Source organism: Bison bison, unplaced genomic scaffold (assembly GCF_000754665.1).
Source record: "Bison bison bison isolate TAMUID 2011002044 unplaced genomic scaffold, Bison_UMD1.0 scf7180017864499, whole genome shotgun sequence".
In the NCBI taxonomy this organism is placed as follows: Eukaryota; Metazoa; Chordata; class Mammalia; order Artiodactyla; family Bovidae; genus Bison; species Bison bison.
Genome location: NW_011495058.1, coordinates 7,949,964 through 7,969,312, shown reverse-complemented (window position 1 = coordinate 7,969,312; position 19,349 = coordinate 7,949,964). Strand labels below are relative to the sequence as shown.

General features: G+C 39.8%; 1 protein-coding gene across 3 annotated transcripts in view; it reads left to right on the top strand.

The window, feature by feature from the left end:
* The window catches only part of SUGCT (succinyl-CoA:glutarate-CoA transferase), a 783,088-nt gene that overhangs the window by 663,139 nt on the left and 100,600 nt on the right, over positions 1 to 19,349 (top strand). For all 3 annotated transcript variants that reach the window (XM_010829093.1, XM_010829095.1, XM_010829091.1), the window contains one exon: positions 3,922 to 3,985. In XM_010829093.1, the coding sequence (XP_010827395.1) occupies positions 3,922 to 3,985 (64 nt within the window). The remainder of the gene's footprint in view (positions 1 to 3,921; positions 3,986 to 19,349) is intronic.

Below are 19,349 nucleotides of genomic sequence, written 5' to 3'. Positions count from 1 at the left end.
CTGCTTTTGAATATTCTATCTAGGTTGGTCATAACTTTCCTTCCAAGGAGTAAGCGTCTTTTAATTTCACGGCTGCAGTCACCATCTGCAGTGATTTTGGAACGCAAAAAGATAAAGTCTGACACTGTTTCCACTGTTTCCCCATCTATTTCCCATGAAGTGATGGGACCAGATGCCATGATCCTCGTTTTCTGAATGTTGAGCTTTAAGCCAACGTTTTCACTCTCCACTTTCACTTTCATCAAGAGGGTCTTTAGTTCCTCTTCACTTTCTGCCATAAGGGTGGTGTCGTCTGCATATCTGAGGTTATTGATATTTCTCCCGGCAATCTTGATTTCAGCTGGTGCTTCTTCCAGCCCAGCGTTTCTCATGAGGTACTCTGCATAGAAGTTAAATAAGCAGGGTGACAATATACAGCCTTTACGTACTCCTTTTCCTATTTGATACTAGTCTGTTGTTCCATATCCAGTTCTAACTGTTGCTTCCTGACCTGCATATAGGTTTCTCAAGAGGCAGGTCAGGTGGTCTGGTATTCCCATCTCTTTCAGAATTTTCCACAGTTGATTGTGATCCACACAGTCAAATGCTTTGGCATAGTCAATAAAACAGAAATAGATGTTTTTTCTGGAACTCTCTTGCTTTTTTGATAATCCAGCGGATGTTGGCAATTTGATCTCTGGTTCCTCTGCCTTTTCTAAAACCAGCTTGAACATCTGGAAGATCGTAGTCAATGAAGCAGAATTAGATGTTTTTCTGGAATTCCCTTGCTTTCTCCATGATCCAATGAATATTGGCAATTTGATTTCTGGTTCCTCTGCCTTTCTAAACTCAACTTGCACATCTGGAATTTTTGGTTCAAGTACTGCTGAAGCCAAGCTTGAAGGATTTTGAGCAGAATCTTGCTAGAATGCGAAATGAATTTAATTACCTGGTAGTCTGAACATTCTTTGGCATTGCCCTTCTTTGAGATTGGAAAACTGACCTTTTCCAGTCCTGTAGCCACTGATGTTTTTCAAAATTTGCTGCCATATTGAATGTAGTGCTTTTATAGCATCTTTTAGGGTTTGAAATAGCTCAACTGGAATTCTGTCACCTTTACTAGCTTTGTTTGTAGTAATGCTTCCTAAGACTCAGTTTACTTTACCCTCCAGAATGGCTCTGAGTTGTTATTTGGGTCATTGAGACTTTTTGGTATATTTCTTTTGTGTTTTCTTGCCACCTCTTCTTTATCTCTTCTCTTCTGCTGGGTCCTTTCCATTCCTGTCCTTTATCATGCCCATCCTTGCATGAAATGTTCCCTTGATAGCTCCACTTTTCTTGAAGAGTCTTTTCCATTCTGTTTTTTCCACATTCTTCATTCAAGAAGGCTTTGTCTCTCTTTGCTATTCCCTTGAACTCTACTTTGAGTATATCTTGCCCTTTCTCCTTTGCCTTTCACTTTTCTTCATCCCTCAGCTATTTGTGAAGACTCCTCAGAAAACCACTTTGTCTTCTTGCATTCTTTCTTCTTTGGGATGGTTTTGGTCACTGCCTCTTGTACAATGTTATGAACTTCTGTCCATAGTTCTTCAGACACTGTCTAGCAGATCTAATCCCTTGAATCTATTTGTCTCCTTCACTGTATAATCATAATAGATTTGATCTAGGTCATACCTGAATGGCTTAGTGGTTTTCCCTATTTCCTTAAATTTAAACCTGAATTTTCCAATAAGGAGCTGATGATCTGAGTCATGGTCAGCTCCAGCTCTTGTTTTTGCTAACTGTTTAGAGCTTTTCCATCTTTGGTTGTAAAGGACATAATCAACCTGATTTTGGTTTTGACCATCTGGTGATATCCATGGGTAGAGTCATTTCTTGGATTGTTGGGAAAGGGTGTTTGCTAAAACTGTGAGCCTTTGCCCTGCTTCATTTTGTACTCCAAAGCCAAACTTGCATATTATTCAGGGTATCTCTTGACTTCCTTCTTCTGCATTCCAATCCCCTATGATGAAAAAGATATCTTTTTTTTTTTTTTAATTTTGCTGTTAGTTCTAGAAGGTGTTGTAGGCCTTCATGAAACCAGTCAACTTCAGCTTCTTTGGCATCAGTGGTTGGGGTATAAACTTGGATTACTGTGATGCTGAATGGTTTGCCTTGGAAACAAACTGAGATCATTCTGTCATTTTTGAGACTGTGCCTGAGTACTGCATTTCAGACTTTTGTTGACTACGAGGGCTACTCCATTTCTTCTAAGTAATTCTTGACCACAGTAGTAGATATAACTGTCATCTGAATTAAAGTAGCCCATTTATGTCCATTTTAGTTCACTGATTCCTAAGTTGCTGATGTTCAATCTTGCCATCTCCTACTTGACTATGTCCAATTTACCTTGATTTGTGGACCTAACATTCCAGGTTCCTATGCAATACTGTTCTTTACAGCACTGAACCTTACTTTCACCACAGACACTTCCACAACTGAGTGTTATTTCCACTTTGGTCCAGCTGCTTCATTCTTTCTGGAACTATATGTAATTGCCTTTTGCTATTCCCCAGTTGGTTGACTTCCAACCCAGGGGAGTCATCTTCTGGTGTCATATCTTTCTGCCTTTTCATACTGTTCATAGGGTTCTTGTGGCAAGAATACTTGCAATTTCCTCCTCCAGTGGACCAGGTTTTGTCAGAACTCTTCGCTATGATCTGACCTGTCTGTCTTGGATGATCCTGCAGGGCATGGCTCATAGCTTCATTGAATTATGCAAGTCCCTTTGCCACAATAGGCTGTGATCCATGAAGGGGAGTAGCCAAATGATTCAGCATCAAGCCACCTTTCTGCTGGTTGGGCTCTGATAGAACACCCCTGTCCTAGTAACTGCCTTGACTCTTAACCCTGAGGTCAAGTCTACTTTGTTTCCTGGATGTGTGCTGTGCTAAGTCGCTTCAGTCATGTCTGACTCTTTGCAACCCTATGAACTGTAGTCCACCAGGCTCTGTCCTTGGGATTCTCTAGTTAAGAATACTGGAGTTGATTGCCATGCCCTCCTCCAGGGGATTTTCCCTACCCAGGGGTTGACCCTGCTTCTCTTATGTCTCCTGCATTGACAGATGGGTGCTTTACTACTAGTGCCATCTGGGAAGACCCACTTTCTTGATGAGACACCAAATACCTATCTTGGTCCAGTGCATGAGAATGAATCAGTCCTCCAGGATGGGGTTTCTGGCTTTTTTTCTCAGTTGCCCTAGTTTTCTCAGTTTGTCCTAGTTATAAAACCTGGTCTTATCAGTAAGGTCTTGTGACCACTGAGAACATCTTTGGTTTCAGTCTCCTGCTCAGGCCTCTGACTAGGGTCTACTCTAACCTGGGCTCCCTATCAGCTGGCTCTGCTCATGGCTTGTCACAGTGGCTTTGATTTGTCCACTTTATGTAGTCCCTGGGCCTCCTGGATATTCTGGTTCACCTTTCAAACTGGACTGACTGCCCACACCTTCCACTGAAGAAATTTCTAGGAGCACATATGTACTACAGTAGGCTCCTCTGTTTCAGGTCCTGGGTCCTCTCATATTCTGTCTTTCTGCAGTTGACCTTGGTCCAATCCTGCTTGAGGTCATGGAGGAATAGGCTGAGCTTTAATATATAGAGGATCAAAAATAGATGAAAGGGGGGAATCACACCCTGTATTTAAGAGCAAATAACATTTTTAAGACTAAGAAGACTATAAAAATGAAGTTGGCTAGCCCTTGAGTCTTCTAATTCTTTTTGGCTTCACTTGGTTTAATATAAAATGAAAACATTTTAACCTCAAATACTTTCAAATTAATATTTCAAAAATCTCTGTTTTGTAATCATTTTTTCAATGGATTGAATAGGTATCTTTCCACATCCCTTGAGATTGAAGATAAATTTACTTTGTAAGTTATTTTTCTCTCTTTTTTTACATTTTAGGTGTTACACAATGACCTCATTATGGAGATGAAGCATCCAACTGTGGGGAAAATATCAGTCCCAGGTTTGAAAATCTTTATTTTTCATAACTCCTTTCTTCATAAATTTATTCCGTGTGCTGATATCTGTATGTAACTTATAAGCCTCCAAACAGCTTGTAAAGACATTATCCAGATTTTTTATTTTTGATAAAAGGGGAATCCTAGAATCATACCCACAAGCATGTTTGCTAAGGCTATAGGCTTGTGTCTTCACTCTGATTGTCTGGGTGACAAAAAGTGCTTGCGTTACGTAACTCCATTCTGTGGAATCATGGACTCACGTAAGTGTCGTATATCACTGCCGACAAATAGATGGCGATAGATGTGGAAAATATTATCAAATTGTACTTGGCTCATATGAGAATGAGAAAGCAAGCCAGTCACCATAGAGGCGGTGTCCAAGCAAGGCCAGGGCATTTTTTTTTTTTTTAATTTCCCATACTATGGTTTAGTGTATGGATCTTAGCTTTGTTGAGATCAAAAAACCAAATGCTTTCAGTAAGTCCAGAATATATTGAATTTGTAGAAGTTGACTTATACCCAACAGACTCACTGAAGACATTTTGGCCTTAAGGTAAATGGACAAGTTTTTCAGGTCCAGGGAGTGTTTTTCCAGTAGCCGGAAGCCTCAGGCCTAACTCTCAGAGTATTCAAATTGTAGCAACAGCTTGCAATCAACTCATCAGCCCCCACAGACCATACTTCTCTAGTAATCATGAAATTACTATTCCTCAGATCTGCTGTATCTGTTCTGGCCACTGCTGGAAAGCCCCTCCATGTACTTGTCCACTGAGTCCCTTTCTTTCCAAACTATGCACAAATCATTCCTTATTTTTTCTTTAATTCTAACAGAGAATGATAAAATTAGTTAGAATATAACTTTGGTTATTGTTTTCCTGAAACTATATCCTGTTTGCCTTGCTTGAAATTTGAGTATTTCTCAAGTCCCTCAGTCACCTCAGTCAAATGGCCTAAGTGTTTACTTCTATAGGTATCAGATCTCATTTGTTGAATAACTGCTATTATTAAGTTGTTTTGGGGTATAATCTAATTATAAGATTTGGGAGCAGCTGGATAAAAATGTCTCAGAACAGATTAGACATGGCCATTGGCCAAACGAAAAGAATGAGAGGAGGGAAGTATGATGAATAAAGCATATTGGAGGAAATTCTGATATTCAAGAGTATACAGAACATTATATTGAATTAAGGGAGGTAAGTAAGATAGAGAGTAGGTATAAGTATATCAGAGATTGGGATCACATATTAACAGGGAAATGCTATTGGGTATGGGACTTCCCTGGTGGCTCAGTGGTAAAGAATACGCCTGCAATGCAGGGGATGTGGGTTAGATTGCTGGGTCAGGAAGATTCTCTGGAGATGGAAATGGCAACCCACTACAGTATTCTTGCCTGGGAAATCCCATGGACAGAGGAGCCTGGCAGGCTACTGTCTGTGGGGTCGCAAGAGTCAGACATGACTTAGCAACTAAACCACCAACACGAGGACTAAATCAGACACAACTTTGAAAAATTATAGCCTACTCATCAATCGCTCACATGGGCTGGGTAACAGCAGTACTACCATATAACCCCACTATAACGCTATTAAACTTAACCATCTACATTATTATAACTTCCACTATATTCACTATATTCATAGCCAACTCCACCACCACCACCTATCACACACAAGCTATGGGCTATAGAAAAGTAGTGGAAAAAACAGCATGTTGATAAAAGCTAAGAAAATTACTTATTCATTTATATAATTGAGCGTATATTATGTGCTGATAAAATTCTCAGATGTACAGCAATCTCTTTTAAATCTCCTTTTGGAGAATTTTATTTTTCTTTAATTTTGATAGGACCTAGGCATCTTTTTGCTATGTCTATCTTATTGACTAACCTTATATTCTCTCTGTAGAATTATCAACAAAAGAGGTCCCAGATTTGAGGTGGAATGCATGTGTTTAGACTATTTTTGGAATTAGTATCTGAGTGTCTTTTGAGAGAAGCACATCTGGACCCCCATGAAGGGAAGAGGCAATTCCACTCACAGACATCAGATAAAAAGTTACTATTCAGTGTGTCTCAGTGGGAGGCTACTCGGATAGGACAAGAGATATTAAATGCAAAGAGAATGTATCAGTAAACAATTAAATTTTTTTCTATGGGTTGTTATTTTCATTGATTTTATTTATCAATGATAGTTCTGCATTTCTTTGTAAGGGATGTCCTCATTGGAGACCTCATGAATGCCATAGAAATAGCTCAGATTTTCCCATAATGCCTCAATGCCACATTACCAAAACAGGTAATGTGAGTAGAGTTAAAACTGATTTTATGCTCCACTGTTTTCTAGTTAGCCAGTGGAGACACATTTTTTAATTCATTAAATGTAGCTCTACAGTTTCACATATATATCTGCATCTTTATACTTACAGTGACAATCATAATTAAAACTATTTATTTATATGTCCTTTGTTATTAGTGAACCTCTTGTGAACAGTACTGAATTTTCTATACGTTGCACTTATTTGCTTGAAGGATTGTCTGTCTTAGTCATTACTAGAAACTTGTTTCTTGGAGAATAATATTTATGGCACCTTTTAAAGAGAGGTATAATCCACAACATTCCCACAGATTCTCATATTAGAATCTATAGGTCTAATATAGGTCTCCTATAGGTCCTCTATAGGAGACGCTAATTGATTAAACCCTTAAAACTACTAGTCCGCCAATGTTGGGAACTTACAGGGATGGGAAATTATTTACCTCTTCAAAATTTCTTTTTGCTGCTTAAATAATTATTGTCAGCACTGAATACATTGTTCCAATATTTGTAAGCGTTATCCATATTAAAATAAACCAAGTAGTATAGTCCAAACTGTCTCCTTTATTAATTTATATCTATTGTAACATACTATCTTTTCATATCATTTCCCACTACCTCCAATCTCTAGTAAACAATTATGAAATTTAATTTGTGTATATGCATGTCAGAGTTAAAGCTTGCTAACTAGTTAATGCTCATGAACTATCAGTAAATATGAGTTGTAGTTTTGCTAATACTTGTGTTCTTTTTCCATACATTGTTTGTTAAACTACTATCTCATTTGACCTTTATAGTCTATTTTACAGATAAAAGTAGAGAAAAAAACTGATTATTAATTGGAGTAGAGATGAGAAAATGCATCATGTCTGTCTTTGCCCAACTTGAGTCATCTGGTGTTCTGCGAGTCCCCAGTGAGTGGAGTGTCGTTAGTTTTAGCTCACCGTTAGTTTAGTGACAGACATGTCATCACATTGGGCACAAGTTGCTAATTTGCTCACAATTAACTAAGGTACCCTGGTTGAGTGATAAAACCTTAAACACACCCACATTCACACACATAGCTCAAGTCACTAAGCCTACCACGTTCCACACACTCTATGATATTCTGGTAGTAAGGTTGTACCCAGGACAGGCCCAGTCACTCATGGAACTTACAGTTTGCCAGGGGTTCTTTTTTTTTTTTTTTAATAATAAATTGAGAAAAATGAGACGGACATTTCCACGGAGAACCAGAGGCAACAGCAGAATAATCTGAAAGCTCAGATGAGAGAGACCTCGCCTAGAGCACAGGTGAGGAAAGCTGTCCCTGAGAGTGGAATGTAGACAGACATCTGACTGATGACCAGTTGCCAGCTGGGCCAAACTGCTGTGGGCTGAGGGAGGGGTGTGGAGATGCTGAGCGAGGTGCTGGAGGAGCTGAGACAGGGCTGGAATAGAGGGGACCCTGGAGAGGTAGCCAGAGGCCAGGACAATAAGACCTCAAGAGGAGGTAATGATCACATTAGAGACAAGTCAAAATGTAAAGGAGATCTAGGCTGAGGTCTCAGATCTCAACTACCTGAGCCGTGCGTGGAGGCAGGGTGGGGGTGGGGTAGTGGCGGCGGCAGGGTGGGAGAGACCTGGAGGAAGAGCTTGGGAAGAATCTCAAACCTATTTTTGGCAGATGCTCTCATTGACTGCTTTTAGGTGTGATTTCTAAAATGGTTCTAACTTCATGGAAATTTTTTTTTCTTTTTTTAAAAGTTTTGACCACACTGCGTGGTATCTGGGATCTTAGTTCCCTGACCAAAGATTGAACCTGTGCCCCATGCAGTGGAAGCAAGGAGTCTCAACCACTAGACCACCAAAATTTTTTGTGAAACTTCTAATATCCTGAATTTTAACCTTTGAAATTGAAAAAAATTTCATTTGTTAATTAGTGAAATGAAAAAAAGGACATTAAATTTCATACCACATTTCCTCAGTAAAAGACCATCATATAAACATCATCTTATTTGTGACTTTAGTGGGAAGATCTTACATTAGTTATCACATACGGAAGGAGTGCCACTTTCCACTGAGCACATTCTCCATTTTCATCTTGTGATTACCACTGGCTACGGGCCTTTTAGCCAAAAAGGAACACATTGTCCTTCCATGTACTGTGTAGGTGCCAAAACAGCCTTGGCGCTGAGTTCCAAACTTCAAAGCATGTCACTGAAATACAATTTGACGCATAACTCTAAAGTTTCTCACCATAACTTGTTCCCGATACCTCCTGGTGAATGTACGTGGTCGTTATTTGATTCTAATAGCACTTCTGGGAAGTATTTGAGTGGTGAGTGTGTCAAGGTTGTGAGAAGGCACCAGTGTTCTATCCTACAAAATGATTTTAAATTGATTTACCTTTGTCTGCTGGTCCCCTGATCTGTTTTCAGAAAGCAGCTTCAAGTTCTTTTAAATAAAATTTTCTTAACTTTTTTTCCCTCATAGTATTTTAATATTCATATTTGGAAACTGCAACAGTTTTTAGCTCGTGGGCGTTGGGTGCAAGAAGAACAGTCATTGCTATGAATTAATGTTGTTGTTGTTTAGTCACTAAGTCGTGTCAACTCTCTGTGACTCCATGGACTGCAGAACCCCAGACTTCCCTGTCCTTCACCATCTCTTGGAGTTATGAATTAATGTAGCTCAAACCAAATTATCGGAGTATTGACATTTGGATTTTATGGCTACTTTTTTAGAATGTGAATGTACTTCTTTATTTGATGATCTAATATACTGTATTTCTGAATGTTTTGCAAGACTTTTTTTTTTTAATAAGTGATGATCTGAAACATCTTTATTTTGTAAGCTCCTGAAGGGCAAAGACACTGTTTTAACCTAACCAACACCCTTTATACCAAGGTAGTACTTAACAGATGTTTTCTGGATGATGATTAGGATAAACAACTATTAGATGAAAAATAACTGAAATGACTTTTGACAATTTAAAGCAGTATGCATTTTTTACAAACTGATTGGCTACCTATGCCAGCTACCTGAAAGAGATTTATTTTACGTCTTTAGTTTGTTTCCAGTTTGAAGTACATATATTAATTGGAGTGACCACCTAGTATCTTGCCAGTTACAAATCTTCCTCTTCTGTGCTATACAAGGCTTCAGCTTGCTTTTTAAAAACTTACTTCTAGCTTTCTATCTTCCCTTTACATAGAAAATTAGATGATGTTTCAGAAATCACAAATCCTCAAAGTTTAGTTAAATTACTATAATGGATAACAGCCGTGGGGAAAAGTTGTCACAAATCTTACTAGGGAAAAAGACAAAGAGGAACAAAAGTTTCAGCTTATATTCCTCCATAAAGTTTAAATATGTTGGTCCTTATAAGGAATCCTAAGTAAAACCAATCTGAGAGTGAAAGGTGAGGTAAGTTATTTCTTCCAGGTAGGAAAATCTTTTAGATGACAACAGGAAGAGTATGTAAAGTTTTCACATTGTGTATAGTGTATAATCTATCTTCTAGAAAGAACATACTCCTTCGGGGACCAGGGCTAAGCTGTAAAAAAGAGGACAAAGATGAGAAGAAGGTTCTACAGTGTGTTAACAGAATGAGAGAAAGCTGGCAGGGAAGTGGGTTTTCAAATAGACTAGCCATGGTACTTCCCAAAGCCCTCAATTAGTTTTAACTTGATTAAACTCTTAACCCATGGCAATGCCCTGAGAGCTAAATAAATCAGCGTATTCTCAGATGATTTGACGTTGAGTGCCTGCAGCCTTCTCTGGAAGGCCTGATACAGTGAGGCAAGGTCTTAGACATTATTACCATTCAGTGAAAAATGAATAGCTAGAGTGACTTTCCTTCCTACGAGAGCAGGGAGGAAACAGGAGGAGGAAATAGCATCCCCAGGAATGTCTTTCCATCAGGAACTGGAGAAGCCCTAAGAGCCAAGTTACTGTCGCTGATATAACTTAGGGATCTCCATCAACGATGCTTATCTATGCTGTGAGGAAGAAATATTTCGTGAGAGCTGGACTTTCATGCTCAGGGAATTTACGTTCCTGTTATTCAGAACCGGGAAAGTGGCCAAGATCTCAGTTGTTACTCTCCAACCATCCTCATCAACCCCGACACTAAGATAAGTGAATCTGTCTAAAGGACCAGAAATTCATGTTACAAATTAGTCCTAAGTTATCAATGAAGTTCTGGGGTGCACAGTTATTTTCACTATTAGAAATTCATATTTCCAAATATGGCTAAAGAATTTTCCCAGATACCTACTTAATTGGACTTCTACATTGGGGTGTTTTCTCAAGTGTCACTGTATGGAATGATCCTTGAGGTTAGAGGTGTATTTGACATCATCTGAGTCGACCACTGAATGTTGAAACAAATCTAGAAATCAAAGCAAAATAAAGGCATAAATCAAAAACCACAGGGAAAGTGGAAGTTTCACTGATAGTACAGCAAGTTTTGGTATCTTTGTCTTGAAAGTTGGAACAGACATTTTCAGGGGTCAATTCTTGAGTCCTTGCGGTAATTGCTACTTTCAACTTTCATTGGGTACTCAGAGAAGTCTTTTTCTGGATCAAATTTAAATACTGAATTTATGATAGATCTTTCAAGAATAAATTAATTAAATATAATTAGTCATGAGTCTCAAAGAGTCAGCCAGGACTGAGCAACTCAACTGAACTGAATTGAGGCATGCAAATTGGGCTTCCCTGGTGACTGAGATGGTAAAGAATCCACCTGCAATGCAGGAGACCTGGCTTCCGTCCATGGATTGGGAAGATACCCTGGAGAAGGAAATGGCTACCCACCCCAGTATCCTTGCATGGGAAGTCCCATGGACAGAGGACCCTTGTGGGCTGCAGTCCATGGAGTTGCTAAGAGTCAGGCACGACTGAACGACTAAGCACAGGACATGCATGTGACGTGTGTACATTGGTTGGAGGAGTAAAATCAGACACTAAGTAATAACTAAATGCACAAGGCTTGAAATTATCTTTCAGTTTGGACTTCCATGTTGTGGAGTTAACTTGGATAATTAAGAAGTGACATTAACTTTGCCTCCAAGTGGGCTTCAGGGTAGAGAAGTTGCTTGACCTCATTGCCAGGTTTATCCCTGACTGAAGGTGACTTTAGTCCTCTCTGAAAGAGGAAAGGCTTGGTGCTCCTGCAGCATTGCCAGGTAGAAACTCTATGGTCCATGAAAAGATGGCAGTTGGGCTGAATGCCATGGGAAAATTGTTCTCCTTAAATCCATTTCCTTAAGATGTCAAGATTAATTCTGTTAAGAAGACTTAAACATAAAAAAAAAAATATCAGTAGAGTAAACCACCTTTTGATTTAAAAAGATTATAGTTGAATTTTGACTAGGCATACACTGTACTGTAAATACTAATAAGAAGTGTTGGTGGAGGCAAAGAAATGGTAGTGAAAGGGTTAAATAAGAACTTTCAGGGGACTTGCCTGGAGGTCCTGGTGGTTAAGACTTTTGCCTCCCAATGGAGGGGATGCAAATTCAATTCCTGGTCCAGAGCTAAGATCCCACGTGCCTTGTGCCCAAAAAAACAAAACATAGAAGCAATATTGTAACAAATTCAATAAACACTTTAAAAATGGCCCACATCAAAATAAAAAAACAAAACACCTTAGATAAACCCTTCAGATAATTAAACCTAACCATTGGGTCATTTGCAATATCCCACTTACGCCATCACCTTCCAACTTTATGGATTTATTTGGCATTGAACTGGGTCTGTGAGGTTCATTGCTTGTCTCCTTTTCAGCAGAAGTGAAGGCTGTCTTCTGTGTTAACTGTGTACTGACTTTTATGGAACCCTATCTCCCAGCAGTCATATCTTTATCTGGCATGGCATAAGCCATCACTGTGTCCCTGGGCTCATCCTTTGACTGAGATTAGGGCACTGCCTAGAGGAGGAGGCATGAGGGACCTTGAAGTGCTTTCCAACTTGTCCTTCATCAGAACATCATGTAAGTCATGGTGGCTGTATAACGCTCTGAGTGGCTGACCTGTTAGACCTCCTCAGAACCCTGTGTCTGTTGAAACTGTTCGTATGAACTCTATATTCCAGCTTATTGCTAGAAATCATGTTTTTCAAACAATGAAGCAAAAAAAAAAAAAAACCCCTAGTTTTAATTAACTTAAAAATTAAGAAAAAGTACAAGACATCTGGGGATATTTCAGAAGAGTATATGGTAAAATAAAAGCACCAAGATGCTTTAGCCACAGAAAGAGAAATACAACCCTACATAGATTTAAAAAATATCCTCAATAGTTTACATCCCATAAACTTGTAATGAACTGCTTTCTCTTTGTTGATGGGCCTTCAAGTTAATATGTGACCTTAAGTAACTGACTTCACCTTTTAGTGCCTTTTCTTACTTTCATGGGATTGATCTTTGCATTCTTTTAGTTTAAAATAAAAATATAATTTACATTGGTGCATATAAATGCCTTTTGTGAATAGATTTTAATAACATCATTGCATGTGGACCATTCAAATTTGAAACAGAGGAATGTATGCCTTGTCTATATGTACTATATAGATGAGTTGTTTATGCATATGATTTATTTAAGCTCTAGAAAAATTCTGTGAGCCATACATTATTATGTCCATTTTATGGGATGAGAAAATTGAGATTTACTAAGTGTTACAGCACCAATTGGAATCCAGGCCTGAATATGTCTGAAATCTGTCCTCTTTTTTCCCATTTCCTACTGTCTCCTAAAGTTGAGCCAAAAAAGAAAGTTGAACCAGTTATTGAATTTTTTTTATCTTACAACTTTAGTCTCTAGTCTAAAGACTGATTAATATATTTTACAAGTTTCATTTAAAGATGAGCTTGGAAATGTATTTAAGAATGTTTAAATTTCAGTAATTTAAACTTAGATTGAGCTTCCCTCCTTTAGGGATTAAGTTTGTTTTTTAGTCTATTATTATGTTTCTATGAAAAAAGGTCCACTAGCAAATACATTGTTAGGCCATTTCAGTATTCTCAAGAGCATATAAGTGTAAATGCACCAAAACATGTGGATTACATTTCCCTCAAGTTGTGCTATTTTCACACATTAACAGAAAAGCAGTTTGAAAGGGGGAGAAAAAGAGAAATGTTTGGGAAATATACGCACATTTCAGTTATCAAAAGACCCACGGTGCTAAGCTGCCACCTTGACTTACCCAGATTTCTCATCTTTGCAGTGATCTGTCCTTGCTACATGGGCAGATTTCTTCTTGCTGACTGGCGGCTGGTTTTGTTTCCAAGTTCAAGCCAATTCCCTTTGAGCAACTTTAATTAACCTGCAAACAGTGTTGTGTTGATATAAGAATGTTACCATGATTTGTTTTCAAGTGAGTGGTTGATACTATGGCCAGAGCAAGAATTTAAAAATTAGGGACTTCCCTGGTGGTTCTGCCTGCAATGCAGGAAACTGGGGTTCAATCCCTGGGTCAGGAAGATCCACTGGAGAAGGAAATGGCAACCTACTCCAGTATGGACAGAGGAGCCTGGCAGGCAACAGTCCACAGGGTCTCAAGAGTCAGACACAACTTAGTGACTACCCCCGCACCACCACCTGATGGTCCAGTGGATAAGACTCCATGCTTCCACTGATGGAGCACAGGTTCAATCCCTGCTTGGGGAACCAAGATCCCCCATGCCACACGGTGAGGCCAAAAAAAAAATAGTGACAAATTCTGTATGATTCCACTTATATGAGGGACTTAGAGTAGTTAAGTTCATAGAGACAGAAAGGAGAAAGGTGGTTGCCCAGGACTAGGTGGGGAGGAATGGAAAATTAGGGTTTAATGGATAAAGAGTCTTGGTTGGTGAAGATGGGAAAGTTCTGGGGATGGATGGTGGTGATGGTTACAACAGTGTGAATGTACTTAATGCCACAGAATTGCACACATATGAAAAAAGGTGGAAATGATACACTTTATGTTACATATATTATTGCAATAAAATACAGGATTGCTAGAAAAAATTAGCTAACTTCTAGGCTGTTTTCCCATTTGCATGTGTTGTACGTGTGTGGTATAGAGTGGAGTGTGTTTGGGCTTCATCAGGGGAATCTGAGTACAAACCCAGCTCTACAAGAAATGGTTGGAGACACTAGACACTTCCTAATCTGTCTCAATAACATCTGTCTTCTCTGTAATATGAAGATCAAGCACTTCTTCACTTACGATAATTAAATAATAACACATGCCAAGGGCTCAGTGAGTGGGAGTAAGTGGAGCAGTATCTACAGTAGCCATGACTTTTGGGGGAAAATAAAACAAGCCACACGATTAGTTATTTTTCAAACATGGAACATTGGAAGAATCATGCATATTCTCTAAAGAGAGAGTAAAACAAATCATTTTTTTGATTTGTTTTTTGATTTGTTCAACTTTTGGTGAACAAACATTTCTCTACCATCTACTCTGTGCCAAGTGCTGACTGACAAGGAGCTTGTCTAATGAGGCATTTGGCAGTGAGCAATCAGGTGAGTCACAGTGGCAATACGGAAATCTTGGGACTCTCACTGCCAGTTGTGTGTTGGGCCAAACCATCCCCTTTATCTTCCAGCTTTGGAGCTCTTGGATAAATATGTTGTCTGCAGAGTCAGTATTTACCACAGCCATGTGAGCGCATCCTCCAAAAACAGCATTGTGCTAGACAGATCACTCAGGTGAAAACAGTGATTCAGAGATCATAGACAAGAACGTAACAGCTTGTTTAGGGAAAATGAGAGGAAAACCACAATATGGTGCAGCATTTCCAAAATACACTCTGCAGAAACTACTTTCTTGAAGTCTTCATAGATGTCTCACCAAGAAATGACTTTTGTCCCAACAAGTTTGGGAAGCTGCCTTAAAAAAAGGTCTGTGGATTTTCTTTACTTAGACATTTCTCGGATGCATTAACATTCTAAGATAGCTTTGAGTCTTTAAGAGGGAGATGTCAAGTTTCCCTAACTTATTTGACAATGGAGCCCTTTTCTTTCCAGAACTCTTATTAAGATCCCATGGAAAAGCATGTTGTGGGTCACCACACTGAGAACATGTGTACCTTGGAGCCACATGAAACAAATTGTAATGGTCATTCACTAGAAAAATTAGCTAGTTGACACTAACAAAGGGTGAGACAGCCAAAATAGAAAGCTGCCCATCTTCTGAGGATACGAATTTTTCTTGTTTCTTAGCTCAAGGGACCAAGGAAGGCGTGAGGAATATCGGGAGGGGTTTCTTTTCCCTGTGAGGTCTGAACACCTATGAACACTGGGCAGGAGAGAATCCACCAGGAGTGTGGGTGTCTGGGTGGGCCAGTGGCTGTATTTGGGGAGGGAGTGCTTTACTCCAAGTTGGCTCAGCTCCCACTCATGAGCACCTCTTTCCAAGGCATTAATAATGGAAATGGATTGAGGGCAACACCAAAGTGCAGATCAAGAACAGCTCCCACGGTGATGCTCTTGCACTAGAAGCAGAAACTATCCTGGGATCTAAGGAAATTGCTTAAGAAGAAAATACTTTCTCTTCATTGAGCCTCAGGAAAGCTACATTAGTAGAATCCTGCACAATGGTTCATACTCTCACTTAGAAAATGGAGTTGATTAAGTGGAAGGAAAATTTTAAAATGTGACAAAGATGATGAGGTGATTAAGGGTAGGGTTTAAGTACAAGATGTGGAGAATTTAAGATGTATGACTGAGTAGCGATGACAGCGGGGTATATGATAGCTGCCTATAAATACCCAATTAATTGCCTAATGTGGCAAATGAGAAGAAACAGGCTTTAAGCACCAAAAGGAAAGCTGGATTTGAAGTCTATTAGGGAAACAGTATTTACCACTAAGGATGATTTGACTGCCATCAAAGGGAAGTCAGTGGAGTTATTTGGGTAAAGATTCAGGATGAAACTTTTCTTTCCTATATCCTGGTGTCAACCAAACTTTTTTTTTTCCTTTAAAAAGGATGCACACATTTTCATGTTTCTTAGAAGCAGAAATCGAAGAATAGAGCACAATATTTAATTTGCTCCAGGATGTTGTGAACTGGTCACAACATTTAGGATTGCTTCAAGACTCTACACGTGTTTTCCCTTAAACTGAATTATAGCACTATCCTTGCTGGTTAGAATCACAGAAAATCTATGCATTATGTTACACTGTGTGTGGAGATATACTTTGTGATGTAAAATGTAATAAGGATTGTTGTTCTGTTGCTAAGTCGTGTCCAACTCACTTCAACCCCATGGAGTGCAGCACGCCAGGCTTCCCTGTCCTTCACTATCCCCTGGAGTTTGCTCAAACTCATGTCCATTGAGTCAGTGATGCCATGCAACCATTTCCTCCTCTGTCGTCTTCTTCTGCCGTCAATCTTTCCCAGCATCAGGGTCTTTTCCAGTGAGTAATAAGGATAGTTACCATCAAGAGCAGGTGATGAAACTTGCTAACACTTTTGACTCTGCATTTAAGTGCTTTTCATATAACAGATTCTAATCTTTCTATTGCCACTCAGAGAGATGTTGGTATCCCCATTTTACAGATGAGCAAACTGAGCCTCAGAGAAATTAAATAACATGACCGAGGTCACACAACCAGTAAGTGGCAGTGAGTTTGCATTCAATTGTGAGTGACTCAAAAATCCATGCCCTCTTATTGCGATGCTATGCTGCCTCCTGAAGGCATTTTTGATCATCACTTTTATAAACTTAAGACCAATGGCTTAGTATATAGGAAGCACCTCTGAGAATGAGACAGTTTGCTTCTGTTTGAGAGCAGGTAGTCACAGGAGCATTATCCATGCTTAACCCAGGCAGGGCCGTGGCTCAGCTTCAGCAAGCAGCTTGGCCGGGGCTATGCAGGGAATGGAGCAGACAGGGCTGGAAGGTAGTTGGTCCTAGCTCCCACACATGCAGAGCTGGTGTATGGAGGAGCTCCGTCAGATCTCAGAAACAGCATCCAGATTTGATTATAACTTCTCTGTGTTGTCTTTGAAGCTTTTTTGTTATTTCTTCCCTTGCCTTGCAGAGTTTAGATCTATTTTCACATAAACAGAAATGATTCCTCCTTTCTGAGCACTTCATTGTTGGTGGCATTGTGGAATGTCCCAGGAAAGGGGAAACGGGGCCAATTAGAAAGGAGAAATTTCTCTTCGGCTTGCATGTTTATATGAAAATGCCAAAGCCACCAGCTGTTACAATAGCAGGCCTCGTGTAAGCCCTCTTCCAACTGTCCTGCAGCACACATACAGCAGGGGGAGATAAATCCAGTAGATTTATCTGCTCCCCCCACCAAAGAGTCATTCTGCACTCAGGAGTTTTACAGGAAATATGCACCTTGGTATCCTGTTTGTTTCAGTTAAGAAGTTCCGAAATTACAAGCATGGAAATGACAATTCAGATGTTATTTTTTCTCTGTTAAACACCTCACCTCAGCTTACTACAAGAGTATTTTCCTTCAATAGAATGTAGGCTGAAAAAAAAATTAATTTCACATTCCTATTTATAGGACATTTGAGACAAACAGCCATCAGTGTTACTGTTACCTCATTCTCCTTTTTTAGCCATCAGGACTGACTGGTTATGTCTTTTGCATTCATGGAACGCATTTCAAACCTAAGGAATTCAGTTCCATAGCAGGACCTTAGCAGAGATGATATATATCATCTTGTTTGGCTATCTTTATAATGCTTTCTTCTTTTCTTAAAAAAATATAAATGGTGTATTAGGCCTGATGGAAAAACCAGGTCTGACAGGAAGGTTTTAAAAAAGTAAGTTACCTAAACAATTCTTCTGGAATCATTCAAGAGAGTAGGGTGGAGTAGGCTTTAAAAGCAAAACAATATAATCCTGAAGATTGTATTTTTAAATGAAATCTAATTGGAGGCGTTTCACTGAATTGAATCTGTTAAGGCATCTACCCTGTGAGTGCTTCCCGTGGAGGCAACCCCAGGCCTATTTCCTTCCCCTGTGGCCTGGAGTCCAAGGCGAGCTGCCAGTTTCATGGACAGGAGCATGGCTACTGCCCGGACTCTTGCCCACCTCTCCAGAGCAGACTGCAGGCTGTGGCAGCATGCTCTTTGAGAGGAGAGAACTTCTCCTTGGTGGTGCTGCAGGCTCATCTTTCTCTATTGTTCCAATTTTATTTGTTTTTAAGTTACTATTGGAGTGTAGTTAATTTACAATGCTGTTAGTTTCAGGTGTACAGTGTGCTGTGTGCTAAGTTGTGTCAGTCATGTCTGACTCTTTGTGACCCCCTGGACTGTAGCCCACCAGACTCCTGTCCTTGGGATTTTCCAGGCAAGAACACTGGAGTGGGTTGTCATTCCCTTCTCCAGGGGATCTTTCCAACCCAGAGATCAAACCGCATCTTTTGCCTCTCTTGCTTTGACAGGCAGGCTCTTTATCACTAGTGCCAGCTGTACAGTAAAGTGAATCAATTATACATATACTTATGTGCAGTCCTATTAAGATTCTTTTCCCATGTAGATCATTACAGAACATTGAGAAGAGTTCCCTGTGCTATACATTAGGTCCTTATTCAGTTCAGTTCAGTTCAGTTGCTCAGTCGTGTCCGACTCTTTGCGACCCCATGAATCACAGCACGCCAGGCCTCCCTGTGCATCACCATCTCCCCAAGTTCACTCAAACTCATGTCCATCGAGTCGGTGATGCCATCCAGCCATCTCATCCCCTTTTCCTCCTGCCCTCAATCCCTCCCAGCATCAGAGTCTTTTCCAATGAGTCAACTCTTCTCATGAGGTGGCCAAAGTACTGGAGTTTCAGCTTGAGCATCATTCCTTCCAAAGAACACCCAGGGCTGATTTCCTTCAGAATGGACTGGTTGGATCTCCTTGCAGTCCAAGGGACTCTCAAGACTCTTCTCCAACACCACAGTTCAAAAGCATCAATTCTTTGGTGCTCAGCCTTCTTCTCAGTCCAACTCTCACATCCATACATGACCACAGGAAAAACCATAGCCTTGACTAGATGGAGCTTTGTTGGCAAAGTAATGTCTCTGCTTTTGAATATGCTATCTAGGTTGGTCATAACTTTCCTT